The following is a 27,828-nucleotide window of genomic DNA, read 5'->3' as shown; positions in this document are numbered from 1 at the left end:
GGAGAGCTCAGTCCATGCCGAGCGAGCGAGCGGGCTGCGCAGGGACCCCGTGGGAGGAGTGCTACAGGCCGTAGGCGGAGAGCTGGTTGTCCGTGGGGTGATGGGGGGGCAGCCATGCTGACCTTGGGCCAAGGAGGCAGGGTGGGCGCCAGGGGGGTCGCTGCTGCCCTTCCGACTTGGTGGGGGAAAGTCGATATGGTTTCCGTGAGGGGAGTCCTGCCTTACTGATCTGCTGGAGTTCTGGGGGGTCAGCGAACGCGGACAAGGGGATCCAGTGAATCTAGTGTCCTTAGATTTTCAGAAAGCCTTTGACAAGGCCCCTCCCAAAGGCTCTTGTGTAAATTCCATGGCCATGGGAGAAGAGGGAAGGTCCTTGCTTGGATTGAGAACTGGTTAAAAGACAGGACACAAAGGGTAGGAAGAAATGGTAAATTTTCAGAGTGGAGAGGGGTAACTAGTGGGGTCCCCCAAGGGCCAGTCCTGGGACCAATCCTGTTCAACTTATTCATAAATGATCTGGAGAAAGGGGTGAGCAGGCAGGTGGCAATATTTGCGGCTGATCCCAAACTGCTCAAGATAGTTCAGACCAAAGCGGCCTGTGAAGAGCTTCAAAAAGATCCCACCAAACTGCGCGACTGGGCGACGAAGTGGAACGTTGCTGAATGGAAAGCAAAGCCCCTTGGACACAGAATCCCAACTACACGCAGCCTCTCTCGAGTTACGGACCAAGCACTCGGCCGTGCGCAGTACGATCCGGGCTCATTTGGCTACGGCTACCCGGGAGCGAGATCTTGGAGTCGTCGCGGGTAGTTCTCTGAAAACATCCACTCGGGCGCAGCGGCCGTCAGAAAAGCAAAGCGAACGTTCGGAGTCATTTAACAAGGGAGAGACTTTGTCTACACTGGCCGCTTCTTGCACAAGACTAGCTGTTCTTGCACAAAAACTTGCTGGTTCTACACTGCACACGCGTTCTTGCACAAGTCACTTTACAGTCTAGTATCAGAAAACAGGGCTTCTTCCGGAAGAGTTATTGCTCTCCCCACGAGGGCAGCGTAGACAGGCAACGTGAACGGGGTCCCTGGCCTGTCTGTGTGGAGGTGGGTGATGGGAGGGATCATGGGATGGTTCCCTGTTCGGTTCCCTCCCTCTGGGGCACCTGCTATTGGCTGCTGTGCAGACAGGACACTGGGCTGGATGGACCCTTGTCTGACCCCGCCTGTCCTGCAGCCGGGTGGAGGGAGGCCCGGCAGAGCTGCAGCATCTGAACTTGTGTCCAGAAAAGCTCTGCTCATGGCCTGGCCCCTCCTTCCCCGGCTCCTGGCCTGCAGAGCCTGCACCCTGCCGCCTCACCCCTCCTCCGAGGCTGGGTCCCTCGCTCCCTGGCGGCCCAAAGGCCCCGGTTGCCTGCACAGACCCGCCCCGTGACCCGCTGGGCCCACCAGGCAGGGGGCTGTGGGGTGGCTGTGGCTGGTGGGGTGGCTGTAGGTCGGGGGCAGTGGGCTGGCGGGTTGCAGCATGGTGGCTCCGGGTGGGGGGGCTGGCTCTGGGTGGGGGGGGCGGGCGGGGGGCTGGCTCCGGTTGGAAGGTAGCATGGTGGCTCCGGGCAGGGGGCTTGGTCCAGGTGGGGGGCTGGCTCTGGGCGGGGGGGCGGATGGAGGGCTGGCTCCGGTTGGAGGGTAGCATGGTGGCTCTGGGCGGGGGGCTGGCTCTGGGTGGGGGGGCGGGCGGGGGGCTGGCTCCGGTTGGAAGGTAGCATGGTGGCTCCGGGCAGGGGGCTTGGTCCAGGTGGGGGGCTGGCTCTGGGCGGGGGGGCGGATGGAGGGCTGGCTCCGGTTGGAGGGTAGCATGGTGGCTCTGGGCGGGGGGCTGGCTCTGGGCGGGGGGGCGGATGGAGGGCTGGCTCCGGTTGGAGGGTAGCATGGTGGCTCTGGGCGGGGGGCTGGCTCTGGGTGGGGGGGCGGGCGGGGGGCTGGCTCCGGTTGGAAGGTAGCATGGTGGCTCTGGACAGGGGCCTGGCTCCGGGTGGGGGGGCAGTGGGAGGGCTCGCTCCGGTTGGAGGGTAGCATGGTGGCTCCGGACGGGGGCCTGGGTCCAGGTGGGGGGCTGGCTCCGGGTGGGGGGGTGGGCAGAGGGCTGGCTCCGGTGGGAGGGTAGCATGGCTGGGTCCAGGTGGGGGGCTGGCTCTGGGCGGGGGGCGGATGGAGGGCTGGCTCCGGTTGGAGGGTAGCATGGTGGCTCTGGACAGGGGCCTGGCTCCGGGTGGGGGGGCAGTGGGAGGGCTCGCTCCGGTTGGAGGGCAGCATGGTGGCTCCGGACGGGGGCCTGGGTCCAGGTGGGGGGCTGGCTCCGGGTGGGGGGTGGGCAGAGGGCTGGCTCCGGTGGGAGGGTAGCATGGCTGGGTCCAGGTGGGGGGCTGGCTCTGGGTGGGGGGCGGGCAGCCTCAGGGCAAGGTGAGCAAGTGTCAGGCCCGAAATGCCAGCGCGGGCAGGTGCCTCCGGGCCCAGCGGACGGGCGAGAGCGGCCGCCTGGCTCCGGGCTGCACTGCCAGGAGCGCGGGGAGCCAGACGCGGGAGGGGACGCGCTGCGCTCAGTTGGCTGCAGCCTGGGTCCTGGTCCGGCGCCGTTTCAGGAACGTGTGCTCCGGCGCAGGCGGGAGGGGCCGGGCGCGTTGCTCGGGGAGGGAGCAGGCCGAGGTGCGCGTCGTGCTGAGTTATTCCCCCGAGCTCTCCGAGGGCCCGGCAGCGTGGGGCTCCCCTTGCCGCAGGAGGGGGCTAGGCTGGACGCGGGGACGATTTCCTGCCTGCCGGAGTTGTTCCTCAGGGACAGAGGATCAGCTGGGATGGAACCTGTTGGCCTCCCTAGTGCCACGCGTGGCCTGGGGGTCTGCGGGCGCGTGCTCCTCTGCTGAGTGCCGGGGCTGGCGGGACGCCCTCCCGAGTCTCCTCCATGCTTCTTTGAAACTTTCCTGGGCAGACAAAATGGAGCCCCCCTGTGGGGGTGGCCATCGGCATTTAACAGCCCTGCCCTGAGCTCGGTCGCTGCCGCCGGGCTGCCTGCTGCCAGCTCCCAAGGAGCCCTGAGGCCGCACTGGAATTCGACAGCTGAACCGAGCCCCGTTCTCTTGCCCTAGGCGGATGCCAGGCTTCCTGGGCCATCCCATGTCCCTTTTACAGCTGCCCCACTGGCCTTTCTCCGAGCTCCAAGACTTACCCAAAGCCACATTAATGGTGTGGCTCCTCGGCCAGCTCTTTGGAAACTCTTGGACCTGCTGATTTTAAACATGTCTCATGTTGGTGGGCTGGGTAGGGCCTCGTCTGCGCTTCCTTCAGAGGCAGGACAGAGACAGCGGGATGCTTGGATGGCTGCTGTGTATTATCCTTCGTTTGACAGTCCTGTCGAGTACTGGGCTAGGGGTGTGAATGGCTCCTCCCTTACATAGCCAGCCTCCTCTTACCAGGTCAGGCTCACCAGTGGGTGCTGGACAGCCCCCACCCCAGTGCACTCAGAGCAGCGCCTGTCTGCCCACCCTGTTTAACCGGTTACTGGTTACACGTGGAGTTTAACCAGGTAACTAAGTAAACGGGATTTTGCATCCTTCTAATGGGCCAGTCCCCCCTCAGAGTGTGCTTTCCCCTAATATTTAAAAACACTGTTTATTGGCCTTAACTCTGCAGCCAGAAAGCCCTCTCCCCCTGCATGTCCCTTGGCTTCCCTTATCAGTTTTCTGTAATTCCTATCTTCTGGCGTCTGCCTGCTGCCCACTCCCCCCTTCTTCCATGCTGAGCACCACAGGGCTGCTGCTCAACAGTCACCAGTGGCTCGCAGACACGATGCCGCTTTTGACAGAGCCCCTTTGCCTCCTCTTTTGCACCCTTCCTGGGCCCTGGGCACCACCCCCGGGCCCTGGAGTGCGGGTGGCACATTGCTTCCCTGGGCACTCCCAGTCTGTGCTGGGTTCCACACTGGGCAACACCCCTAGTGCTGGTGTCAAGGTGGTACGTTCTGTCATGGGGGGCGGGGTGTGACTGTCCACACCTCGATACCCCGAGTGATGGTCACTTTATCTCCCTCGTCTTCCCCCAGCTCCCTGCTGCCCCGCCTCCTCAAACGTGTCCGTCTGTCTGGCCCACGCTGTTCCCAGGGCTCACGCTCGCTCCTCTGTGGGAGCATCCCTCTGCTTGGCTGCCTGTCTCTGTCTGGATCCTCTCCCTCCTTCCCTGTCCCTGTCCGGATCCCGTCCCTGTCCCTGTCCGGATCCCGTCCCTCCCTCCCTGTCTGCCTGTCCCTGTCTGGATCCCCCCCTTCCTCCCTTTCTCCCTGTCCCTGTCCCTGTCCGGATCCCCCCCTTCCTCCCTCCCTGTTCCTGTCCCTGTCCGGATCCCATCCCTCCCTCCCTTTCTCCCTGTCGCTGTCCGGATCCCCCCTTCCTCCCTCCCTGTCCCTGTCCCTGTCCAGATCCCGTCCCTCCCTCCCTTTCTCCCTGTCCCTGTCCCTGTCCGGATCCCGTCCCTCCCTCCCTGTCCGGATCCCGTCCCTCCCTCCCTGTCCGGATCCCGTCCCTGTCCCTGTCCCTGTCCCTGTCCGGATCCTGTCCCTCCCTCCCTGTCTGCCTGTCCCTGTCTGGATCCCGTCCCTGTCCCTGTCCGGATCCCGTCCCTCCCTCCCTGTCTGCCTGTCCCTGTCCGGATCCCGTCCCTGTCCCTGTCCGGATCCCGTCCCTCCCTCCCTGTCTGCCTGTCCCTGTCTGGATCCCGTCCCTGTCCCTGTCCCGATCCCGTCCCTCCCTCCCTTTCTCCCTGTCCCTGTCCGGATCCCCCCCTTCCTCCCTTTCTCCCTGTCCCTGTCCGGATCCCCCCCTTCCTCCCTCCTTGTCCCTGTCCCTGTCCCTGTCCGGATCCCATCCCTCCCTCCCTTTCTCCCTGTCCCTGTCCAGATCCCGTCCCTCCCTCCCTGTCTGCCTGTCCCTGTCCGGATCCCGTCCCTCCCTCCCTTTCTCCCTGTCCCTGTCCGGATCCCGTCCCTCCCTCCCTGTCTGCCTGTCCCTGTCCGGATCCCCCCCTTCCTCCCTCCCTGTTCCTGTCCCTGTCCGGATCCCATCCCTCCCTCCCTTTCTCCCTGTTGCTGTCCAGATCCCCCCCTTCCTCCCTGTCCCTGTCCAGATCCCATCCCTCCCTCCCTTTCTCCCTGTCCCTGTCCGGATCCCCCCCTTCCTTCCTTTCTCCCTGTCCCTGTCCGGATCCCCCCTTCCTCCCTCCCTGTCCCTGTCCCTGTCCGGATCCCATCCCATCCCTTCCTCCCTTTCTCCCTGTCCCTGTCCGGATCCCCCCCTTCCTCCCTGTCCCTGTCCCTGTCCGGATCCCCCCCTTCCTCCCTGTCCCTGTCCCTGTCCCTGTCCCTGTCTGCCTGTCCCTGTGCGGATCACCCCCTCCCTTCCTCCCTGTCCCTGTGCGGATCCCCCCCTCCCTCCCTGTCCCTGTCCCTGTCCGGATCCCCCTTCCCTCCCTGTCCCTGTCCGGATCCCCCCCTTCCTCCCTCCCTGTCCCTGTGCGGATCCCCCCCTCCCTCCCTGTCCCTGTCCCTGTCCCTGTCTGGATTCCGCCCCTCCCCCGTCCCTGTCCGGATCCCGTCTGACCCTCCCTCCCTGTCCAGATCCTGTCCCTGTCCCTGTCCGGATCCCGTCCCTCCCTCCCTCCCTGTCCCTGTCCGGATCTCCCCCGTCTCCCTGTCCCTGTCTGTCTCCCCTCCCTCCCCATCTGTCTGTCCTTCCCTATCTCCCTGCCCCCACGCCCTCCCCACCCTTGTCCTGGGGCTGGCCCGGCCTGGCCCGCGCCTCCCCCTGCTCTTGGAGTCCTGACCCTCTTGTGCCCGCTGTGCCCAGGTGTCTCCAGAACTATATCCCGCCCCAGAGCCTGACCCTGTCCTGCCCCGTGTGCCGCCAGACCTCCATCCTGCCCGAGCCAGGCGTGGCCGCGCTGCAGAGCAACTTCTTCATCGCCAACCTGCTGGAGGCGCTGCAGCGCAGCCCGGAGAGCGGCCGCCCCGAGCCCGTCCCCGGCCAGCCCCTCTCCTGCCCCAACCACGAGGGCAAGGTGGGTGCCAGGGCCTCTCCTCTTGGGGAGCGGGGGGAGGGGCCGGGGCACCCCACTGCTTGAGGAGCTGGGTGGCCATCTGGGGAGCGGCGTGCAGGGGGAGGGGCCGGGGCCCGAGTGGCAGGGGTAGGAGCCAGGGCCCATGGGGGGAGGGGCCGGGGCCCGAGTGGCAGGGGTAGGGGGCCAGGGGCCCATGGGGGGAGGGGCCGGGGCCCGAGTGGCAGGGGGAGGGGCCAGGGGCCCATGGGGGGAGGGGCCGGGGCCCGAGAGTGCAGGGGTAGGAGCCAGGGGCCCATGTGGGGAGGGGCCGGGGGCCCATAGGGAGAGGGGCCGGGGGCCTGAGTGGCAGGGGGAGGGGCCAGGGGCCCATGGGGGGAGGGGCCGGGGCCTGAGTGGCAGGGGGAGGGGCCAGGGGCCCATGGGGGGAGGGGCCGGGGCCCGAGTGGCAGGGGGAGGGGCCGGGGCCCCAGTGGCAGGGGGAGGGGGCCGGGGGCCCATGGGGGGGAGGGGCCGGGGCCCTTGGGGGCGGGGCCCCGTGGGTGGCAGCGTGGCCCCGCCCCCAGGCGATGGAGTTCTACTGCGAGGCGTGCGAGACGGCCATGTGCGGCGAGTGTGCGGGGGGGCGAGCACCGGGAGCACGGGACGGTGCCGCTGCGCAGCGTCGTGGAGCAGCACAAGGCCGCGCTGCAGCAGCAGCTGGACGCCATCAGGAGCCGGTATGGCCGGGCCAGACCCCGCGGGGGGGGGGGGGGGGGCTGCACGCCGGTGCCAAAGAGCCATGGCCAGGCTGCCCTCGCTGACAGGGGGCTGTCCGTGGGGGGGTGGGATGGGGCTGCCCATGGGGGAGCAGGGGGAGGGGCTGGGGGGGCTGTCCGTGGGTGGGGTGGGGGGATGGGATGGGGCTGCCCACGGGGGAGCAGGGGGCGGGGCTGGGGGGGGCTGTCCGTGGGTGGGGTGGGGGGATGGGATGGGGCTGCCCGTGGGGGAGCAGGGGGCGGGGCTGGGGGGGGCTGTCCGTGGGTGGGGTGGGGGGATGGGATGGGGCTGCCCGTGGGGGAGCAGGGGGCGGGGCTGGGGGGGGCTGTCCGTGGGTGGGGTGGGGGGATGGGATGGGGCTGCCCACGGGGGAGCAGGGGGCGGGGCTGGGGGGGGCTGTCCGTGGGTGGGGTGGGGGGATGGGATGGGGCTGCCCGTGGGGGAGCAGGGGGCGGGGCTGGGGGGGGCTGTCCGTGGGTGGGGTGGGGGGACGGGATGGGGCTGCCCGTGGGGGAGCAGGGGGCGGGGCTGGGGGGGGCTGTCTGTGGGTGGGGTGGGGGGACGGGATGGGGCTGCCCGTGGGGGAGCAGGGGGAGGGGCTGGGGGGGGCTGTCTGTGGGTGGGGTGGGGGGACGGGATGGGGCTGCCCGTGGGGGAGCAGGGGGAGGGGCTGGGGGGGCTGTCCGTGGGTGGGGTGGGGGGATGGGATGGGGCTGCCCGTGGGGGAGCAGGGGGCGGGGCTGGGGGGGGCTGTCCGTGGGTGGGGTGGGGGGATGGGATGGGGCTGCCCGTGGGGGAGCAGGGGGCGGGGCTGGGGGGGGGGCTGTCCGTGGGTGGGGTGGGGGGGATGGGATGGGGCTGCCCGTGGGGGAGCAGGGGGCGGGGCTGGGGGGGGCTGTCCGTGGGTGGGGTGGGGGGACGGGATGGGGCTGCCCATGGGGGAGCCGGGGGGGAGGGGCGGGGCCGGGGGGGGTGGCCCGTGGGTGACTCGGCTGCTGGTGGCCGGCAGGCTGCCCCAGCTGGCGGCGGCCATGGGGCTGGTGGCGGAGATCAGCAGGCAGCTGGCGGAGCGGAAGAGCGCGGCCGTGGCCGAGATCGGCGGCTCCTTCGCGGAGCTGGAACAGGCCCTGCAGCAGCGCAAGGGGCTGCTCGTGCGGGACCTGGAGGCTGCCTGCGGCGCCAAGCAGAAGGTAACGACCCCCCGGCCAGTGTCCCCCCCCCCGGCCAGTGTCCCCCCCCCCGGCCAGTGTCCGCCCCCGCCTCTCCCCGCCAGTGTCCGCCCCCCCGGCCAGTGTCCCCCCCCCGCCTCTCCTGGCCAGTGTCCCCCCCCCCGGCCAGTGTCCCCCCCCCCCGGCCAGTGTCCCCCCCCCCCCCCCCGGCCAGTGTCCCCCCCCCCGGCCTCAGTGTCCCCCCCCCCCGGCCAGTGTCCCCCCCCCCAGCCTCTCCTGGCCAGTGTCCCCCCCCGCGGCCAGTGTCCCCCCCCAGCCTCTCCTGGCCAGTGTGCGTTCCCCCGCCTAGTTCTCCCCCCCCCCGCCTCTCCCAACCAGCGCCCCCCCCAGCCTCTCCTAGCCAGTGTGCGTTCCCCCAGCCAGTTCTCCCCCCCCGCCTCTCCCAACCAGCGCCCCCCCAGCCTCTCCTGGCCAGTGTGCGTTCCCCCGGCCAGTTCTCCCCCCCCCCCGCCTCTCCCAACCAGCGCCCCCCCCAGCCTCTCCCGGCCAGTGTGCGTTCCCCCGGCCAGTTCTCCCCCCCCCGCCTCTCCCAACCAGCGCCCCCCCCAGCCTCTCCTGGCCAGTGTGCGTTCCCCCGGCCAGTTCTCCCCCCCCCCGCCTCTCCCAACCAGCGCCCCCCCCAGCCTCTCCTGGCCAGTGTGCGTTCCCCCGGCCAGTTCTCCCCCCCCCCGCCTCTCCCAACCAGCGCCCCCCCCAGCCTCTCCTGGCCAGTGTGCGTTCCCCCGGCCAGTTCTCCCCCCCCCTCCGCCTCTCCCAACCAGTGCCCCCCCAGCCTCTCCTGGCCAGTGTGCGTTCCCCCGGCCAGTTCTCCCCCCCCCCGCCTCTCCCAACCAGCGCCCCCCCCCAGCCTCTCCTGGCCAGTGTGCGTTCCCCCGGCCAGTTCTCCCCCCCCCCCCGCCTCTCCCGGCCAGTGTGCGTTCCCCCGGCCAGTTCTCCCCCCCCCCCCCGCCTCTCCCAACCAGCACCCCCCCCCGCCTCTCCCGGCCAGTGTGCGTTCCCCTGGCCAGTGTCCCCCCCCCCGCCTCTCCCAACCAGCGCCCCCCCCAGCCTCTCCTGGCCAGTGTGCGTTCCCCCGGCCAGTTCTCTCCCCCCCACCCCCGCCTCTGCCAACCAGCGCCCCCCCCAGCCTCTCCTGGCCAGTGTGCGTTCCCCCGGCCAGTGTCCCCCCCCCCACCTCTCCCAACCAGCGCCCCCCCCAGCCTCTCCTGGCCAGTGTGCGTTCCCCCGGCCAGTTCTCCCCCCCCCCCGCCTCTCCCAACCAGCGCCCCCTCCAGCCTCTCCTGGCCAGTGTGCGTTCCCCCGGCCAGTTCTCCCCCCCCCCCGCCTCTCCCAACCAGCGCCCCCCCAGCCTCTCCTGGCCAGTGTGCGTTCCCCTGGCCAGTTCTCCCCCCCCCCCGCCTCTCCCAACCAGCGCCCCCCCCGGCCTCTCCTGGCCAGTGTGCGTTCCCCCCGGGCCAGTTCTCCCCCCCCCCGCCTCTCCCAACCAGCGCCCTCCCCAGCCTCTCCTGGCCAGTGTGCGTTCCCCCGGCCAGTTCTCCCCCCCCCCCGCCTCTCCCAACCAGCGCCCCCCCCCCAGCCTCTCCTGGCCAGTGTGCGTTCCCCCGGCCAGTTCTCCCCCCCACCCCGCCTCTGCCAACCAGCGCCCCCCCCCCAGCCTCTCCTGGCCAGTGTGCGTTCCCCCGGCCAGTTCTCCCCCCCACCCCGCCTCTCCCAACCAGCGCCCCCCCCAGCCTCTCCTGGCCAGTGTGCGTTCCCCCGGGCCAGTTCTTCCCCCCCCCCCCGCCTCTCCCAACCAGCACCCCCCCCCCCCGCCTCTCCCGGCCAGTGTGCGTTCCCCTGGCCAGTGTCCCCCCCCCCGCCTCTCCCAACCAGCGCCCCCCCCAGCCTCTCCTGGCAGTGTGCGTTCCCCCGGCCAGTTCTCCCACCCCCCCGCCTCTCCCAACCAGCGCCCCCCCCGGCCTCTCCTGGCCAGTGTGCGTTCCCCCGGCCAGTTCTCCCCCCCCCCCGCCTCTCCCAACCAGCGCCCCCCCAGCCTCTCCCTGGCCACCCAGCCAGTTCTCCCCCCCCCCCGCCTCTCCCAACCAGCGCCCCCCCCGGCCTCTCCTGGCCAGTGTGCGTTCCCCCGGCCAGTTCTCCCCCCCCGCCTCTCCCAACCAGCGCCCCCCCCCAGCCTCTCCTGGCCAGTGTGCGTTCCCCCGGCCAGTTCTCCCCCCCCCCCGCCTCTCCCAACCAGCGCCCCCCCCCCCAGCCTCTCCTGGCCAGTGTGCGTTCCCCCGGCCAGTTCTCCCCCCCCCCCGCCTCTCCCAACCAGCGCCCCCCCCCCCAGCCTCTCCTGGCCAGTGTGCGTTCCCCCGGCCAGTTCTCCCCCCCCCCCGCCTCTCCCAACCAGCGCCCCCCCCCCCAGCCTCTCCTGGCCAGTGTGCGTTCCCCCGGCCAGTTCTCCCCCCCACCCCGCCTCTGCCAACCAGCGCCCCCCCCAGCCTCTCCTGGCCAGTGTGCGTTCCCCCGGCCAGTTCTCCCCCCCCCCCGCCTCTCCCAACCAGCGCCCCCCCCAGCCTCTCCTGGCCAGTGTGCGTTCCCCCGGCCAGTTCTCCCCCCCACCCCGCCTCTGCCAACCAGCGCCCCCCCCAGCCTCTCCTGGCCAGTGTGCGTTCCCCCGGCCAGTTCTCCCCCCCCCGCCTCTCCCAACCAGCGCCCCCCCCCAGCCTCTCCTGGCCAGTGTCCCCCCCCCGGCCAGTGTCCCCCCCCCCGGCCAGTGTCCCCCCCCCCGGCCAGTGTCCCCCCCCGCCTCTCCCGGCCAGTGTCCCCCCCCCGCCTCTCCCGGCCAGTGTCCGCCCCCCCGGCCAGTGTCCCCCCCCCGCCTCTCCTGGCCAGTCCCCCCCCCCCCGGCCAGTGTCCCCCCCCCCCCGGCCAGTGTCCCCCCCCCCTCTCCCGGCCAGTGTCCCCCCCCCCGGCCAGTGTCCCCCCCCCCAGCCTCTCCTGGCCAGTGTCCCCCCCCCCGGCCAGTGTCCCCCCCCCCAGCCTCTCCTGGCCAGTGTCCCCCCAGCGGCCAGTGTCCCCCCCCAGCCTCTCCTGGCCAGTGTGCGTTCCCCCGCCTAGTTCTCCCCCCCCCCCGCCTCTCCCAACCAGCGCCCCCCCCAGCCTCTCCTAGCCAGTGTGCGTTCCCCCAGCCAGTTCTCCCCCCCCGCCTCTCCCAACCAGCGCCCCCCCCAGCCTCTCCTGGCCAGTGTGCGTTCCCCCGGCCAGTTCTCCCCCCCCCCCGCCTCTCCCAACCAGCGCCCCCCCCAGCCTCTCCCGGCCAGTGTGCGTTCCCCCGGCCAGTTCTCCCCCCCCCGCCTCTCCCAACCAGCGCCCCCCCCAGCCTCTCCTGGCCAGTGTGCGTTCCCCGGCCAGTTCTCCCCCCCCGCCTCTCCCAACCAGCGCCCCCCCCAGCCTCTCCTGGCCAGTGTGCGTTCCCCCGGCCAGTTCTCCCCCCCCCCGCCTCTCCCAACCAGCGCCCCCCCCAGCCTCTCCTGGCCAGTGTGCGTTCCCCCGGCCAGTTCTCCCCCCCCGCCTCTCCCAACCAGCGCCCCCCCCAGCCTCTCCTGGCCAGTGTGCGTTCCCCCGGCCAGTTCTCCCCCCCCCTCCGCCTCTCCCAACCAGTGCCCCCCCAGCCTCTCCTGGCCAGTGTGCGTTCCCCCGGCCAGTTCTCCCCCCCCCCCGCCTCTCCCAACCAGCGCCCCCCCCAGCCTCTCCTGGCCAGTGTGCGTTCCCCCGGCCAGTTCTCCCCCCCCCCCGCCTCTCCCAACCAGAACCCCCCCCCGCCTCTCCCGGCCAGTGTGCGTTCCCCCGGCCAGTTCTCCCCCCCCCCCCGCCTCTCCCAACCAGCACCCCCCCCCGCCTCTCCCGGCCAGTGTGCGTTCCCCTGGCCAGTGTCCCCCCCCCGCCTCTCCCAACCAGCGCCCCCCCCAGCCTCTCCTGGCCAGTGTGCGTTCCCCCGGCCAGTTCTCCCCCCCCACCCCGCCTCTGCCAACCAGCGCCCCCCCCAGCCTCTCCTGGCCAGTGTGCGTTCCCCCGGCCAGTGTCCCCCCCCCACCTCTCCCAACCAGCGCCCCCCCCAGCCTCTCCTGGCCAGTGTGCGTTCCCCCGGCCAGTTCTCCCCCCCCCCCCGCCTCTCCCAACCAGCGCCCCCCCCCCCAGCCTCTCCTGGCCAGTGTGCGTTCCCCCGGCCAGTTCTCCCCCCCCCCCGCCTCTCCCAACCAGCGCCCCCCCCCCCAGCCTCTCCTGGCCAGTGTGCGTTCCCCCGGCCAGTTCTCCCCCCCCCCCGCCTCTCCCAACCAGCGCCCCCCCCCCCAGCCTCTCCTGGCCAGTGTGCGTTCCCCCGGCCAGTTCTCCCCCCCACCCCGCCTCTGCCAACCAGCGCCCCCCCCAGCCTCTCCTGGCCAGTGTGCGTTCCCCCGGCCAGTTCTCCCCCCCCCCCGCCTCTCCCAACCAGCGCCCCCCCCAGCCTCTCCTGGCCAGTGTGCGTTCCCCCGGCCAGTTCTCCCCCCCACCCCGCCTCTGCCAACCAGCGCCCCCCCCAGCCTCTCCTGGCCAGTGTGCGTTCCCCCGGCCAGTTCTCCCCCCCCCGCCTCTCCCAACCAAGCGCCCCCCCCCAGCCTCTCCTGGCCAGTGTCCCCCCCCCCGGCCAGTGTCCCCCCCCCCGGCCAGTGTCCCCCCCCCCGGCCAGTGTCCCCCCCCGCCTCTCCCGGCCAGTGTCCCCCCCCCGCCTCTCCCGGCCAGTGTCCGCCCCCCCGGCCAGTGTCCCCCCCCCGCCTCTCCTGGCCAGTCCCCCCCCCCCCGGCCAGTGTCCCCCCCCCCCCGGCCAGTGTCCCCCCCCCCTCTCCCGGCCAGTGTCCCCCCCCCGGCCAGTGTCCCCCCCCCCAGCCTCTCCTGGCCAGTGTCCCCCCCCCCGGCCAGTGTCCCCCCCCCCAGCCTCTCCTGGCCAGTGTCCCCCCAGCGGCCAGTGTCCCCCCCCAGCCTCTCCTGGCCAGTGTGCGTTCCCCCGCCTAGTTCTCCCCCCCCCCGCCTCTCCCAACCAGCGCCCCCCCCAGCCTCTCCTAGCCAGTGTGCGTTCCCCCAGCCAGTTCTCCCCCCCCGCCTCTCCCAACCAGCGCCCCCCCCAGCCTCTCCTGGCCAGTGTGCGTTCCCCCGGCCAGTTCTCCCCCCCCCCGCCTCTCCCAACCAGCGCCCCCCCCAGCCTCTCCCGGCCAGTGTGCGTTCCCCCGGCCAGTTCTCCCCCCCCCGCCTCTCCCAACCAGCGCCCCCCCCAGCCTCTCCTGGCCAGTGTGCGTTCCCCCGGCCAGTTCTCCCCCCCCCGCCTCTCCCAACCAGCGCCCCCCCAGCCTCTCCTGGCCAGTGTGCGTTCCCCCGGCCAGTTCTCCCCCCCCCCGCCTCTCCCAACCAGCGCCCCCCCCAGCCTCTCCTGGCCAGTGTGCGTTCCCCCGGCCAGTTCTCCCCCCCCGCCTCTCCAACCAGCGCCCCCCCAGCCTCTCCTGGCCAGTGTGCGTTCCCCCGGCCAGTTCTCCCCCCCCCTCCGCCTCTCCCAACCAGTGCCCCCCCAGCCTCTCCTGGCCAGTGTGCGTTCCCCCGGCCAGTTCTCCCCCCCCCCGCCTCTCCCAACCAGCGCCCCCCCCAGCCTCTCCTGGCCAGTGTGCGTTCCCCCGGCCAGTTCTCCCCCCCCCCGCCTCTCCCAACCAGAACCCCCCCCCGCCTCTCCCGGCCAGTGTGCGTTCCCCCGGCCAGTTCTCCCCCCCCCCCGCCTCTCCCAACCAGCACCCCCCCCCGCCTCTCCCGGCCAGTGTGCGTTCCCCTGGCCAGTGTCCCCCCCCCGCCTCTCCCAACCAGCGCCCCCCCCCAGCCTCTCCTGGCCAGTGTGCGTTCCCCCGGCCAGTTCTCCCCCCCACCCCGCCTCTGCCAACCAGCGCCCCCCCCAGCCTCTCCTGGCCAGTGTGCGTTCCCCCGGCCAGTGTCCCCCCCCCACCTCTCCCAACCAGCGCCCCCCCCAGCCTCTCCTGGCCAGTGTGCGTTCCCCCGGCCAGTTCTCCCCCCCCCGCCTCTCCCAACCAGCGCCCCCTCCAGCCTCTCCTGGCCAGTGTGCGTTCCCCCGGCCAGTTCTCCCCCCCCCCGCCTCTCCCAACCAGCGCCCCCCCAGCCTCTCCTGGCCAGTGTGCGTTCCCCTGGCCAGTTCTCCCCCCCCCCCCGCCTCTCCCAACCAGCGCCCCCCCCGGCCTCTCCTGGCCAGTGTGCGTTCCCCCGGCCAGTTCTCCCCCCCCGCCTCTCCCAACCAGCGCCCTCCCCAGCCTCTCCTGGCCAGTGTGCGTTCCCCCGGCCAGTTCTCCCCCCCCCCGCCTCTCCCAACCAGCGCCCCCCCCCCCAGCCTCTCCTGGCCAGTGTGCGTTCCCCTGGCCAGTGTCCCCCCCCCGCCTCTCCCAACCAGCGCCCCCCCCAGCCTCTCCTGGCCAGTGTGCGTTCCCCCGGCCAGTTCTCCCCCCCCCCGCCTCTCCCAACCAGCGCCCCCCCCGGCCTCTCCTGGCCAGTGTGCGTTCCCCCGGCCAGTTCTCCCCCCCCCGCCTCTCCCAACCAGCGCCCCCCCAGCCTCTCCTGGCCAGTGTGCGTTCCCCCAGCCAGTTCTCCCCCCCCCCGCCTCTCCAACCAGCGCCCCCCCCGGCCTCTCCTGGCCAGTGTGCGTTCCCCCGGCCAGTTCTCCCCCCCCGCCTCTCCCAACCAGCGCCCCCCCCAGCCTCTCCTGGCCAGTGTGCGTTCCCCCGGCCAGTTCTCCCCCCCCCCGCCTCTCCCAACCAGCACCCCCCCCAGCCTCTCCTGGCCAGTGTGCGTTCCCCCGGCCAGTTCTCCCCCCCACCCCGCCTTTCCCAACCAGCACCCCCCCCCCGCCTCTCCTGGCCAGTGTGCGTTCCCCCGGCCAGTTCTCCCCCCCCCGCCTCTCCCAACCAGCGCCCCCCCAGCCTCTCCTGGCCAGTGTGCGTTCCCCCGGCCAGTTCTCCCCCCCCCCCGCCTCTCCCAACCAGCGCCCCCCCCCCCCAGCCTCTCCTGGCCAGTGTGCGTTCCCCCGGCCAGTTCTCCCCCCCACCCCGCCTCTGCCAACCAGCGCCCCCCCCAGCCTCTCCTGGCCAGTGTGCGTTCCCCCGGCCAGTTCTCCCCCCCACCCCGCCTCTGCCAACCAGCGCCCCCCCCAGCCTCTCCTGGCCAGTGTGCGTTCCCCCGGCCAGTTCTCCCCCCCCCGCCTCTCCCAACCAGCGCCCCCCCCCAGCCTCTCCTGGCCAGTGTGCGTTCCCCCGGCCAGTTCTCCCCCCCCCCGTCTCTCCCAACCAGCGCCCCCCCCAGCCTCTCCTGGCCAGTGTGCGTTCCCCCGCCTAGTTCTCCCCCCCCCCGCCTCTCCAACCAGTGCCCCCCCCAGCCTCTCCTGGCCAGTGTGCGTTCCCCCGGCCAGTTCTCCCCCCCACCCCGCCTCTGCCAACCAGCGCCCCCCCCAGCCTCTCCTGGCCAGTGTGCGTTCCCCCGGCCAGTTCTCCCCCCCCCCCCGCCTCTCCCAACCAGCGCCCCCCCCCAGCCTCTCCTGGCCAGTGTGCGTTCCCCCGGCCAGTTCTCCCCCCCCGTCTCTCCCAACCAGCGCCCCCCCCAGCCTCTCCTGGCCAGTGTGCGTTCCCCCGCCTAGTTCTCCCCCCCCCGCCTCTCCCAACCAGCGCCCCCCCCCCAGCCTCTCCTGGCCAGTGTGCGTTCCCCCGGCCAGTTCTCCCCCCCCCCGCCTCTCCCAACCAGCGCCCCCCCCCCAGCCTCTCCTGGCCAGTGTGCGTTCCCCCGGCCAGTTCTCCCCCCCCCCCCGCCTCTCCCAACCAGCGCCCCCCCCCCAGCCTCTCCTGGCCAGTGTGCGTTCCCCCGGCCAGTTCTCCCCCCCCCCGCCTCTCCCAACCAGCGCCCCCCCCCCCAGCCTCTCCTGGCCAGTGTGCGTTCCCCCGGCCAGTTCTCCCCCCCCCCCCCGCCTCTCCCAACCAGCGCCCCCCCCAGCCCCTCCTGGCCAGTGTGCGTTCCCCCGGCCAGTTCTCCCCCCCCCCGCCTCTCCCAACCAGCACCCCCCCCAGCCTCTCCTGGCCAGTGTGCTTTCCCCTGGCCAGTGTCCCCCCCCCACCTCTCCCAACCAGCGCCCCCCCAGCCTCTCCTGGCCAGTGTGCGTTCCCCCGGCCAGTTCTCCCCCCCCCGCCTCTCCCAACCAGCGCCCCCCCCAGCCTCTCCTGGCCAGTGTGCGTTCCCCTGGCCAGTGTCCCCCCCCCACCTCTCCCAACCAGCGCCCCCCCCAGCCTCTCCTGGCCAGTGTGCGTTCCCCCGGCCAGTTCTCCCCCCCGCCTCTCCCAACCAGTGCCCCCCCCAGCCTCTCCTGGCCAGTGTGCGTTCCCCCGGCCAGTTCTCCCCCCCCGCCTCTCCCAACCAGCGCCCCCCCCCAGCCTCTCCTGGCCAGTGTGCGTTCCCCCGGCCAGTTCTCCCCCCCCCCCGCCTCTCCCAACCAGCACCCCCCCCAGCCTCTCCTGGCCAGTGTGCGTTCCCCCGGCCAGTTCGCCCCCCCCGCCTCTCCCAACCAGCGCCCCCCCCAGCCTCTCCTGGCCAGTGTGCGTTCCCCCGGCCAGTTCTCCCCCCCCCCCCCCGCCTCTCCCAACCAGCGCCCCCCCCAGCCTCTCCTGGCCAGTGTGCGTTCCCCCGGCCAGTGTCCCCCCCCCACCTCTCCCAACCAGCGCCCCCCCCAGCCTCTCCTGGCCAGTGTGCGTTCCCCTGGCCAGTTCTCCCCCCCGCCTCTCCCAACCAGCACCCCCCCAGCCCCTCCTCGCCAGTGTGCGTTCCCCCGGCCAGTTCTCCCCCCCCGCCTCTCCCAACCAGCGCCCCCCCCAGCCTCTCCTGGCCAGTGTGCGTTCCCCCGGCCAGTTCTCCCCCCCCCCCGCCTCTCCCAACCAGCGCCCCCCCAGCCTCTCCTGGCCAGTGTGCGTTCCCCCGGCCAGTTCTCCCCCCCCCCCCCCGCCTTTCCCAACCAGCGCCCCCCCCAGCCTCTCCTGGCCAGTGTGCGTTCCCCCCGCCTAGTTCTCCCCCCCCCGCCTCTCCCAACCAGCGCCCCCCCCGGCCTCTCCTGGCCAGTGTGCGTTCCCCCGGCCAGTTCTCCCCCCCACCGCCTCTCCCAACCAGCGCCCCCCCCAGCCTCTCCTGGCCAGTGTGCGTTCCCCCGGCCAGTTCTCCCCCCCCCCCGCCTTTCCCAACCAGCGCCCCCCCCAGCCTCTCCTGGCCAGTGTGCGTTCCCCCGCCTAGTTCTCCCCCCCCCGCCTCTCCCAACCAGCGCCCCCCCCGGCCTCTCCTGGCCAGTGTGCGTTCCCCCGGCCAGTTCTCCCCCCCACCGCCTCTCCCAACCAGCGCCCCCCCAGCCTCTCCTGGCCAGTGTGCGTTCCCCCGGCCAGTTCTCCCCCCCATCGCCTCTCCCAACCAGCGCCCCCCCAGCCTCTCCTGGCCAGTGTGCGTTCCCCCGGCCAGTTCTCCCCCCCCCCACCTCTCCCAACCAGCGCCCCCCCCCCCGCCTCTCCTGGCCAGTGTGCGTTCCCCCGGCCAGTTCTCCCCCCCCCCCCGCCTCTCCCAACCAGCGCCCCCCCCAGCCTCTCCTGGCCAGTGTGCGTTCCCCCGGCCAGTTCTCCCCCCCCCCCCGCCTCTCCCAACCAGCGCCCCCCCCCCCGCCTCTCCTGGCCAGTGTGCGTTCCCCCGGCCAGTTCTCCCCCCCCCCCCGCCTCTCCCAACCAGCGCCCCCCCCAGCCTCTCCTGGCCAGTGTGCGTTCCCCGGCCAGTTCTCCCCCCCCCCCGCCTCTCCCAACCAGCGCCCCCCCCAGCCTCTCCTGGCCAGTGTGCGTTCCCCCGCCTAGTTCTCCCCCCCCCCGCCTCTCCCAACCAGTGCCCCCCCCAGCCTCTCCTGGCCAGTGTGCGTTCCCCCGGCCAGTTCTCCCCCCCCCCCGCCTCTCCCAACCAGCGCCCCCCCCCAGCCTCTCCTGGCCAGTGTGCGTTCCCCCGGCCAGTTCTCCCCCCCCCCGCCTCTCCCAACCAGCACCCCCCCCCCCGCCTCTCCCGGCCAGTGTGCGTTCCCCCCGGCCAGTTCTCCCCCCCCCGCCTCTCCCAACCAGCGCCCCCCCCAGCCTCTCCTGGCCAGTGTGTGTGCGTTCCCCTGGCCAGTGTCCCCCGCCCGCCTCTCCCAACCAGCGCCCCCCCCGGCCTCTCCTGGCCAGTGTGCGTTCCCCCGGCCAGTTCTCCCTCCCGCCTCTCCCAACCAGCGCCCCCCCCAGCCTCTCCTGGCCAGTGTGCGTTCCCCCGGCCAGTTCTCCCCCCCCCCCACCTCTCCCAACCAGCGCCCCCCCCCCCGCCTCTCCTGGCCAGTGTGCGTTCCCCCGGCCAGTTCTCCCCCCACCGCCTCTCCCAACCAGCGCCCCCCCAGCCTCTCCTGGCCAGTGTGCGTTCCCCCGGCCAGTTCTCCCCCCCCCCGCCTCTCCCAACCAGTGCCCCCCCAGCCTCTCCTGGCCAGTGTGCGTTCCCCCGGCCAGTTCTCCCCCCCCGCCTCTCCCAACCAGCGCCCCCCCCAGCCTCTCCTGGCCAGTGTGCGTTCCCCCGGCCAGTTCTCCCCCCCCCGCCTCTCCCAACCAGCGCCCCCCCCCAGCCTCTCCTGGCCAGTGTGCGTTCCCCCGGCCAGTTCTCCCCCCCCCCCCCGCCTCTCCCAACCAGTTCCCCCCCAGCCTCTCCTGGCCAGTGTGCGTTCCCCCGGCCAGTTCTCCCCGACTGAGATTCCCAAGGGGCCCTGCCCACCGGGCCTCCGGCCGCCCCCCGACTGACGCGCCCTTCGCAGGTGCTGCAGGTCCAGCTGGACGCCCTGCGGCAGGGCCAGGAGGACATCCTGAGCAGCTGCTCCTTCACGGAGCAGGCGCTGCGCCACGGCACGGCCACGGAGGTGCTGCTGGTGCAGAAGCAGATGGGCGAGCGGCTCAGCGCGCTGGCCAGCCAGGACTTCCCTGAGCGGCCGCAGGAGAACGCCCAGCTGGACTACGTGGTGGAGACGGAGGGCGTGCGCAAGTCCATCCTCAACCTGGGCGTGCTGCGCACCACCAGCGCCGTGGCCCACCAGAGCGTGGCCACGGGCGAGGGGCTGCGGCAGGCCGTGGTGGGCCAGCCCTGCGCCCTGACCGTCACTACCAAGGACCGGGCCGGCGAGCTGGTGCGCAGCGGCAGTGCCAGCCTGCGGGCCCAGGTGACGGCGCCCGACGGCAGCCGGGCCGAGGCCGAGGTGCTGGACAACAAGAACGGCACCTACGAGCTGGTGTACACGCCGCGGCAGGAGGGCGACTTCCTGCTCTCCATCCTGCTCTACGAGCAGCCCATCAGGGGCAGCCCCTTCCGCGCCAAGGCCCTGCGGGCCTGCGACGTGCCGCCCTCGCCCGACGACGTCAAGCGCCGCGTCAAGTCCCCCAGCAGCGGGCACGTCCGGCAGAAGGCCGTGCGGCGCCCCTCCAGCATGTACGGCAGCGGCAAGAAGAAGGAGAACCCCATCGAGGACGAGCTGATCTTCCGCGTGGGTGAGCGGGGGCGCCGGGGCGCGGAGCCTGCTCGGCGTCCAGCCTCCTGGCTCTGACCTGGCCCGGAGAGGCTGAGGGGCAGGGGGCGCTGGGGGGGGAGGGAGAACTGGCTGGGGGAAGTGCAGTCCAGGGTCTACCTCCCCTGCTCCAGGCCCTGCCCAGTCCTGCTGTGGCCCCTCTGCTCTGCGGAGAAAGGACACAGAGTGGGGGGCCCCCGACATCCAGCAAGCAGGGGGCTCCTGAGGGGACAGCAAGGCAGGGGGCAGGAGCTGCCCGGTGGGGGGAGAGGGTGGGGCAGGGCTGGCACCGGAGCCTCCCGGCCAAACCAGGCCCAAGCTGCCGAGTGATGGGCGGGTTGGTGACCCCCCGGCTCACGCAGTGCGACTGCCCTGCAGAGGGGCATGGTCAGTCCTCTCCTTCCCCTGCGCCCTGAGAAGCAAGAGGGGCAGGGCAGGCCGGTGACCCTGCCAGGGAGGGCACAGCTGCTCCGGCCACGGCAGCGAGTGAGCAGCGCGCCGGGAATCCCTCGGAAGGGGCCGAGCGGGAGCCTGCGACCAGCTTGTTGCCTGTCAATCCACGGGCCACCCACAGCTTGAGTCCTGGGGCAGTGGGTCGCCCCCGGCCCGGCCCAGCCCTCCCGGCTTTGGAGACCGTGCCGAGAATGCTGAGGGGCAGTAAAAAGACCCGGGCGGCGGCTGGGAGAGTGACACGGCAGCACACGCAAGCAGGGAGTGTTTGGAGAATATTGGGGCCAACTTCTTGGGGTTGGGCTGCAGGAGCCCAGCAGGGGCCGTGCCCAGCTCGACCTGCTGCTCACAGACAGGGGAACTAGGAGGGGAAGTGGAGGTGGGTGCCAGCCTGGGCAGCAGTGATCATGAGATGGGAGATTTCAGGATCCTGAGCAAAGGAAGAAAGGAGAGCAGCAAAATACACCCCCTGGACTGCAGAAGGGCAGACTGACTCCCTCAGATCTGACGGGCAGGATCCCCTGGGATGTAACATGAAGGGGAAGGAGTCCAGGAGAGCGGGCAGGATTTTAAAGAAGCCTTGTTAAAGCGCAGCAAGAAAAGCGAATAGGGCAGGCGACCAGATTGGCTTCCCGGGGAAATCCTTGGTGGGCTTCAACACAGGAAGGCAGCTTGGACAGACGACATGGGGGGCGTGTAAAGACGCTGCTCGAGCAGGACGAAGTGGAGTTCGGCCAAATGCAAAGTGCCCCACTTAGGAGGGGACGGTCCCTCTCACACGCAGCAGGCAGTTACTGTGAGAGAACGTCCAAATAGCGGCGAGCCGAGCACGTCGCACTCCGACTCCTGTAGCCTTGATTGTACAGGGCTGAGGGGAGTCGGGGACAGGGCTGTTTGGAACGATGCTCCAGTGAAGCCTGCTGTGCAGACGCAGGCACAGAGTGGGAAGCCACTGCCGAGGAAGGAGCCTGCAGGAAGGGACCGAGGGGTCAGAGTGGAGCCGACTGTGACACTTGCACAAAAAGCCAACGTGATTCTGGGCTGCGTGAGCAGGCGTGTGGTGAGCAAGACACGGGAAGTCCTTCCGCTCTGCTCCGCGCTGGTCAGGCCCCAGCCGGAGTCGTGTCCAGTTGTGGGCCCCGCATGGCAGGAAAGGTGGAGAGACTGGAGAGGGTCCAGAGACGAGCACCGAGAACAATGACCGGTCTGGAGAACAGGAGCTGGGAGGGAGGCTGAAGGAATCGCCCGTTGAGTTGGGAAAGGAGCAGACGGAGAGGGGCCAGGAGCCGTTCTCAGGTCCAAGGGGTCACAGAGGGAGATAAATGGCTCTCCTTGGCCTGAGGACAGGACAGGGAGCCATGGGGCGCGGCGGGGCCCCCGACCCTGCACCCTCACCCGCTGCTGGACGCGACTCACCGGCCAGGAGAACAGAAGGGTTGTTGCTTCTCCCAGATCTGCGCAGGCGGAGGAGCCAGGACAGAGCCTTCGTCCTCTTGGGGGGAGGGGTTCGCAGGCTCCTGAACCCCCCTGTCTGGACTTAGTCTGCTTCCTTCATGCTTCCCTCCGCCACCTGCCCCTTCCAGCCCCCCCCACCCCCGAAAGAGCCTTGTTATCTCTCACGTGGGGCCTAGGTGTCTGGCCAGTCCCCATGTGGGTCAGTCTGGGAATCGCAGCCCGGCGCAGGCGGGTGGGGTCGCGGCGGCGCTGGCGGGTGGGGTCGCGGCGGGTGGGGTCGCGGCGGCGTAGGCGGGTGGGGTCGCGGCGGCGTAGGCGGGGGGGGTCGCGGCGGCGCAGGCGGGGGGGGGTCGCGGCGCTGGCGGGTGGGGCTGCCGGGTCGCGGCGGCGCAGGGGGTCAGGTTGGACACTAGGAGACACGTCCTGCCTGTCGGGGTGAATCACTGGCCTCAGCTGGCTGGGGGGCTGTGGTGCCTCCGTCCCTGCAGAGATTCGCGAGCAGGCTGGGCGGGTCTGGCTGGCGCTGGGCCGCGGCTCTCGAGGGCCCTGCCAGCGCTCGGAGTCTCAGGGAGGGGAAGCGCAGGTGGGCTTGCGGCTGGCAAGGGCGGGTTTCCAGGCAGGTCAGCGCTACGGGGAGGACCTGCGGGGGCTGAGGGGTGAGCTAGCGCCAGGCGCTGTGGGGAAAGCTGGCGCCCTCACGGACAGCGCAGTGCGGGGAGGGGATGGCTGGGGCTGGATCCCCGGGCGATCGGCAGCTCGCAGGCCTGCCTGCTGCTTTTCCAGTAAAACCAAGGGGAGGTTTTCGTCAGGCAGCAGTCGGCCTGTGGGACTCGTGGCCGGAGGAGTCACGGGGCCCGACCCCCCAGCCGCAGGCCGAGGGGACTCTCGGGGGGCAGGTAGAAGAGAAGGGTTCTCGGGTCCCAGGGACACGGCGCAGCCCAGACTTGTTCCAGGCGCCAGGCGCAGCTGGTAGAATCCATCATGAGCATGGGGGGGCCCTGCCCAGCCCCCCAGCCAGCCCAGCCCCCCAGCAACTGGTCCCAGCTGCCTAGGCAGCTCCACTGCCTCCTTTGCTCTCTCTGATTCTCACTGGTGGCATCTTCCCCCTCGGGCCATTCCTGCGGGCCTCCCCCCGGAGTCCTGCCCTCGCCCCCGCCGGGCACCACGCACCCACGCTGCGGCGTGGCCCAGGACAGCCAGCAGCCCGCGTGAGCGCAGGACCGGCTGCGGAGCTAGGGCCAGGCACGACGGCGCCAGTCGGGCCTGACCGGAGCGCCTCTGCAGAAAGCGTTTTCTAGCGCGACGTCTTCCTAGGCACGTTTCCAGGTCGCGGGCCAGGCCCATCTCAGGTGTATTCGCGGGCGATTGTGAGCAAGACACGGGGAGTAACTGTCCTGATTAGGCCCCAGCTGGAGTCGTGTCCAGCTCTGGGCCCCACGTTTCAAGACACGTGGAGGAATTGGGGAGGGTCCAGAGAGGAGCAACGAGAATGATGAACGGTCCGAGCACAGGAGCTGGAAGAACTGGGCTGTCCAGCTGGGAAAGAAGCAGACTGGGAGGGGGTGCCAGGTTTTCAGGTACCTTAAAGGGAGGCAGGAGGAGGGGGAATTGTTCCGCTTGGCCTCTGAGGACAGGCCAAGCAGCCAGGGGGTTGAGATTGGACGTGAGGGGTGACACTGGGGTACGTTGCCTGGGGGCTGTGGCGTCTCCATCCCTGGGGATATCTCAGAGCAGCTTGCACAGGCAGCGGTCAGGGATGGGCTAGGTCAGTGGCTCCCAACCACCAGGCCCTGGCAGCTGAAAGCAGCTGTTCACGGCAGCTCTGGGGGCCGGGCCTCAGGTATGTATTTTGGCAGGTGGGTAACATTTTATTTGCATACTTGCATAATGAATATGCAAATGAAAAGTTGCCAGCCCACCACCGGTCTGCGTGAGCTTGCCGGTGGGTGGTATGAAAGGCTGGGACCCGCTGGTCTTGCTGGCGCTTGGCCCTACCCTGAGGGCCGGGGGCTGGACTAGCTGATCTCTCCCGCCTACCCTGCCTGCTCCCCTCACCCTCTGCTCTGCCTGCAGGAAGCCGAGGCCGGGAGAAGGGGGAATTCACCAACCTGCAGGGCATCTCCACCTCCAGCTCCGGGCGCATCGTGGTGGCCGACAGCAATAACCAGTGTGTGCAGGTAGGGCCCGTCGGCTCCAGCCCCCTCCGCTGCCCCTCCCCTGCCCCCCCTCCCCCCGCTGACTGCCCTGCCCTGCCCTGCCAGGTCTTCTCCAACGAGGGCCAGTTCCGGCTGCGCTTCGGCGTGCGGGGCGCTCCCCCGGCCAGCTGCAGCGCCCCACCGGCGTGACGGTCGACATGAACGGAGACATCATCATTGCTGACTACGACAACCGCTGGGTCAGCATCTTCTCCCCCGAGGGCAAGTTCAAGGTGAGCGGCAGGCGGCTGGGCAGCCTGGCGTGGAGGGGTGGGTTCGTCTCCATGCCCCGGCGGGGCGCCGATTAACACTGGGGCAAGGGAAAGGCTTCTCAAGGGCCTGCGGGACTCTCTGCCTCTGCCCCGAGCCAGGCCTGAGCGGGGGCGCGGCTGAGCGGCTGTCGAACCAGAAACAAGTCGCCAGGCCCAGAGGTGGCACCCGAGAGCTCTGAAGGCAGAACTGACGGGGGTTGGTCACCTCGCCTTCAGATCCACTTCTGCACCATGTGCTGGAGCAGGCAGGGTGGGCAGGGCCCCCTGGGTCCCCTAAAGGGAGTCCTGGGGGGTCAGCGAACGCGGACAAGGGGAGCCAGTGGATACAGGGCACTGGGATTTCCAGAAAGCCTTGGACAAGGTCCCTCCCCAAAGGCTCTTGTGTCAATTCCATGGCCATGGGATAAGAGGGAAGGTCCTTTCTTGGACTGAGAACTGGTTAAAGACAGGAAACAAAGGGTAGGGATACATGGTACATTTTCAGAGTGGAGAGGGGTAACTAGTGGGGTCCCCCAAGGGTCAGTCCTGGGACCAATCCTGTTCAACTTATTCATAATGATCTGGAGAAAGGGGTGAGCAGGGAGGGGTAAAGTTTGCGGCTGATCCCAAACTGCTCAAGAGAGTTCAGACCAAAGCGGCCTGTGAAGAGTTTCCAAAAGATCCCACCAAACTGCGCGACTGGGCGACGAAACGTCCTGTTGGTAAATGCAAAGCCCTTGGAAACACGTGTCCCAACCAGACGTAAACGTGGTGGGGACCAGTTTGGCTGCAAGTCCCCGAGAGAGACCTTGGAGTCGCTGGCCAGTTCTCTGGGAGCGTCCGTGCAGGGCGCAGCGGCCGTCAGGGAAGCAAACAGGATGTCAGGAGTCATTAAAACAGAGACAGAATAAGACAGAAAATCTCTTATTGCCTCTATGTAAACCATGGGACGCCCATTGGGTGGCTGGCCTGGAGTCGAGGGGACTTGGGTAGGGAAGCCGGGAGACAGGAGGTTCAGGTTGGGAGGCCAGGGGGCGGGAGGAGGTTTGGGGGGCTCGGGTTGGGGGGGCGGGAGGGGGTTTGGGGGGCTCGGGGCGGGAGGCCGGGGGGGCGGGAGGAGGTTTGGGGGGCTCGGGTTGGGGGGGCGGGAGGGGGTTTGGGGGGCTTGGGGCGGGAGGCCGGGGCGGCGGGAGGAGGTTTGGGGGGCTCGGGGCGGGAGGCGGGGGGGGGGCGGGAGGAGGTTTAGGGGGCTCGGGCGGGAGGGGACTTGGGGGGGCTCGGGTTGGGGGGGTGGGAGGGTGTTTGAGGGCTCGGGTTAGGAGGCCTGGGGCGGCGGGAGGGGGTTTGGGTGTGGGGGCTCGGGGCGGGAGGCCGGGGGGGCGGGAGAGGGTTGGGGGGCTCGGGGCGGGAGGCCTGGGGGGGCGGCGGAAGGGGGTTGGGGGGCGGGAGGAGGTTTGGGGGGCTCGGGGCGGGAGGCCGGGGGGGCGGCGGAAGCGGGTTTGGGGGCTCGAGGCGGGAGGCCCGGGGGGGCGGGAGGGGGTTGGGGGGCTTGGGGCGGGAGGCCTGGGGGGGCGGCGTAAGAGGGTTGGGGGGCGGGAGGAGGTTTGGGGGGCTCGGGGCGGGAGACCGGGGGTGCGGGAGGGGGTTGGGGGGCTCGGGGCGGGAGGCCGGGGGGGCGGGAGAGGGTTGGGGGGCGGGAGGAGGTTTGGGGGCTCGGGGCGGGAGGCCCGAGGGGGCGGGAGGGGGTTGGGGGGTTCGGGGCGGGAGGCCTGGGGGGGCGGCGGAAGGGGGGTTGGGGGGCGGGAGGAGGTTTGGGGGGCTCGGGGCGGGAGGCCGGGGGGGCGGCGGAAGCGGGTTTGGGGGCTCGAGGCGGGAGGCCCGGGGGGGCGGGAGGGGGTTGGGGGGCTCGGGGCGGGAGACCGGGGGTGCGGGAGGGGGTTGGGGGTTCGGGGCGGGAGACCGGGAGTGCGGGAGGGGGTTGGGGGGCTCGGGGCGGGAGGCCGGGGGGGCGGGAGAGGGTTGGGGGGCGGGAGGAGGTTTGGGGGCTCGGGGCGGGAGGCCCGAGGGGGCGGGAGGGGGTTGGGGGGTTCGGGGCGGGAGGCCTGGGGGGGCGGCGGAAGGGGGTTGGGGGGCGGGAGGAGGTTTGGGGGGCTCGGGGCGGGAGGCCGGGGGGGGCGGCGGAAGCGGGTTTGGGGGCTCGAGGCGGGAGGCCCGGGGGGGCGGGAGGGGGTTGGGGGGCTCGGGGCGGGAGACCGGGGGTGCGGGAGGGGGTTGGGGGGCTCGGGGCGGGAGACCGGGGGTGCGGGAGGGGGTTGGGGGGTTCGGGGCGGGAGACCGGGGGTGCGGAGGGGGTTGGGGGGTTCGGGGCGGGAGGCCGGGGGGGGCGGCGGAAGGGGGTTGGGGGGTGGGAGGAGGTTTGGGGGGCTCGGGGCGGGAGGCCGGGGGGGCGGGGAAGGGGCTTGGGGGGCTGGGGAATCACTCAGGCCCTGTGCCTTGGGCCCCATGTCAGCTCCGCTTGCTGCGCCGCAGACGAAGATCGGGGCCGGGCGGCTGATGGGCCCGAAGGGGGTCGCCGTGGATCGCAACGGCCACATCATCGTGGTGGACAACAAGGCCTGCTGCGTCTTCATCTTCCAGTCCAACGGGAAGCTGGTGACCAAGTTCGGCAGCCGTGGCCCGGCGGAGCGGCAGTTTGCAGGTACCCTGGACGGCGATACCCGACCGGCAGGTCCTTTCTGCTGCGCACGCTGGCTTGCGGCTTCCCGCGGGGCTGCAGGGAGCTCCCCAGGGCCAGAGCGCCAGCCTGGGGCCAGGACGTGGGGTGGAGGAGGTCCCAGGAGCTAGGGCTGGGGGGGGGCGGGGCGGAGACGCGGGGCGGGGAGAGATCCCGGGGCCAGAGCTGGGGGAGGCGGAGACGCGGGGCGGGGGAGATCCCGGGGGCCAGAGCTGGGGGGGGCGGAGACGCGGGGCGGGGAGATCCCGGGGGCCAGAGCTGGGGGAGGCGGAGACGCGGGGCGGGGGAGATCCCGGGGGCCAGAGCTGGGGGAGGCGGAGACGCGGGGCGGGGGATGATCCGATGGGGCCAGAGCTGGGGGAGGCGGAGACGCGGGGCGGGGAGATCCCGGGGGCCAGAGCTGGGGGAGGCGGAGACGCGGGGCGGGGGAGATCCCGGGGGCCAGAGCTGGGGGAGGCGGAGACGCGGGCGGGGAGATCCCGGGGGCCAGAGCTGGGGGAGGCGGAGACGCGGGGCGGGGGAGATCCCGGGGGCCAGAGCTGGGGGAGGCGGAGACGCGGGGCGGGGGGAGATCCCGGGGGCCAGAGCTGGGGGAGGCGGAGACGCGGGGCGGGGGAGATCCCGGGGGCCAGAGCTGGGGGAGGCGGAGACGCGGGGCGGGGGAGATCCCGGGGGCCAGAGCTGGGGGAGGCGGAGACGCGGGGCGGGGGAGATCCCGGGGGCCAGAGCTGGGGGAGGCGGAGACGCGGGGCGGGGGAGATCCCGGGGGCCAGAGCTGGGGGAGGCGGAGACGCGGGGCGGGGGAGATCCCGGGGGCCAGAGCTGGGGAGGCGGAGACGCGGGGCGGGGGAGATCCCGGGGGCCAGAGCTGGGGGAGGCGGAGACGCGGGGGCGGGGGGGAGATCCCGGGGCCAGAGCTGGGGGAGGCGGAGACGCGGGGCGGGGGAGATCCCGGGGGGGGCCAGAGCTGGGGGAGGCGGAGACGCGGGGCGGGGGGAGATCCCGGGGGCCAGAGCTGGGGGGGGCGGAGACGCGGG

General features: G+C 71.8%; 1 protein-coding gene across 1 annotated transcript in view; it reads left to right on the top strand.

The window, feature by feature from the left end:
* LOC142823437 (tripartite motif-containing protein 3-like) overlaps nucleotides 1–26,901 on the top strand; it is a 48,344-nt gene extending 21,443 nt beyond the window's left edge. The window contains 9 exon segments of the mRNA XM_075914492.1: nucleotides 5,879–6,089; nucleotides 6,653–6,706; nucleotides 6,708–6,805; nucleotides 7,855–8,035; nucleotides 18,966–19,689; nucleotides 23,685–23,788; nucleotides 23,873–23,912; nucleotides 23,915–24,039; nucleotides 26,587–26,901. Coding sequence (XP_075770607.1) covers nucleotides 5,879–6,089; nucleotides 6,653–6,706; nucleotides 6,708–6,805; nucleotides 7,855–8,035; nucleotides 18,966–19,689; nucleotides 23,685–23,788; nucleotides 23,873–23,912; nucleotides 23,915–24,039; nucleotides 26,587–26,901 — 1,852 coding nt within the window.
* Nucleotides 26,902–27,828: the final 927 nt, after the last annotated feature.

The sequence above is a fragment of the Pelodiscus sinensis genome, unplaced genomic scaffold (assembly GCF_049634645.1).
Source record: "Pelodiscus sinensis isolate JC-2024 unplaced genomic scaffold, ASM4963464v1 ctg161, whole genome shotgun sequence".
In the NCBI taxonomy this organism is placed as follows: Eukaryota; Metazoa; Chordata; order Testudines; family Trionychidae; genus Pelodiscus; species Pelodiscus sinensis.
This window is presented reverse-complemented; position numbering and strand designations above follow the sequence as displayed.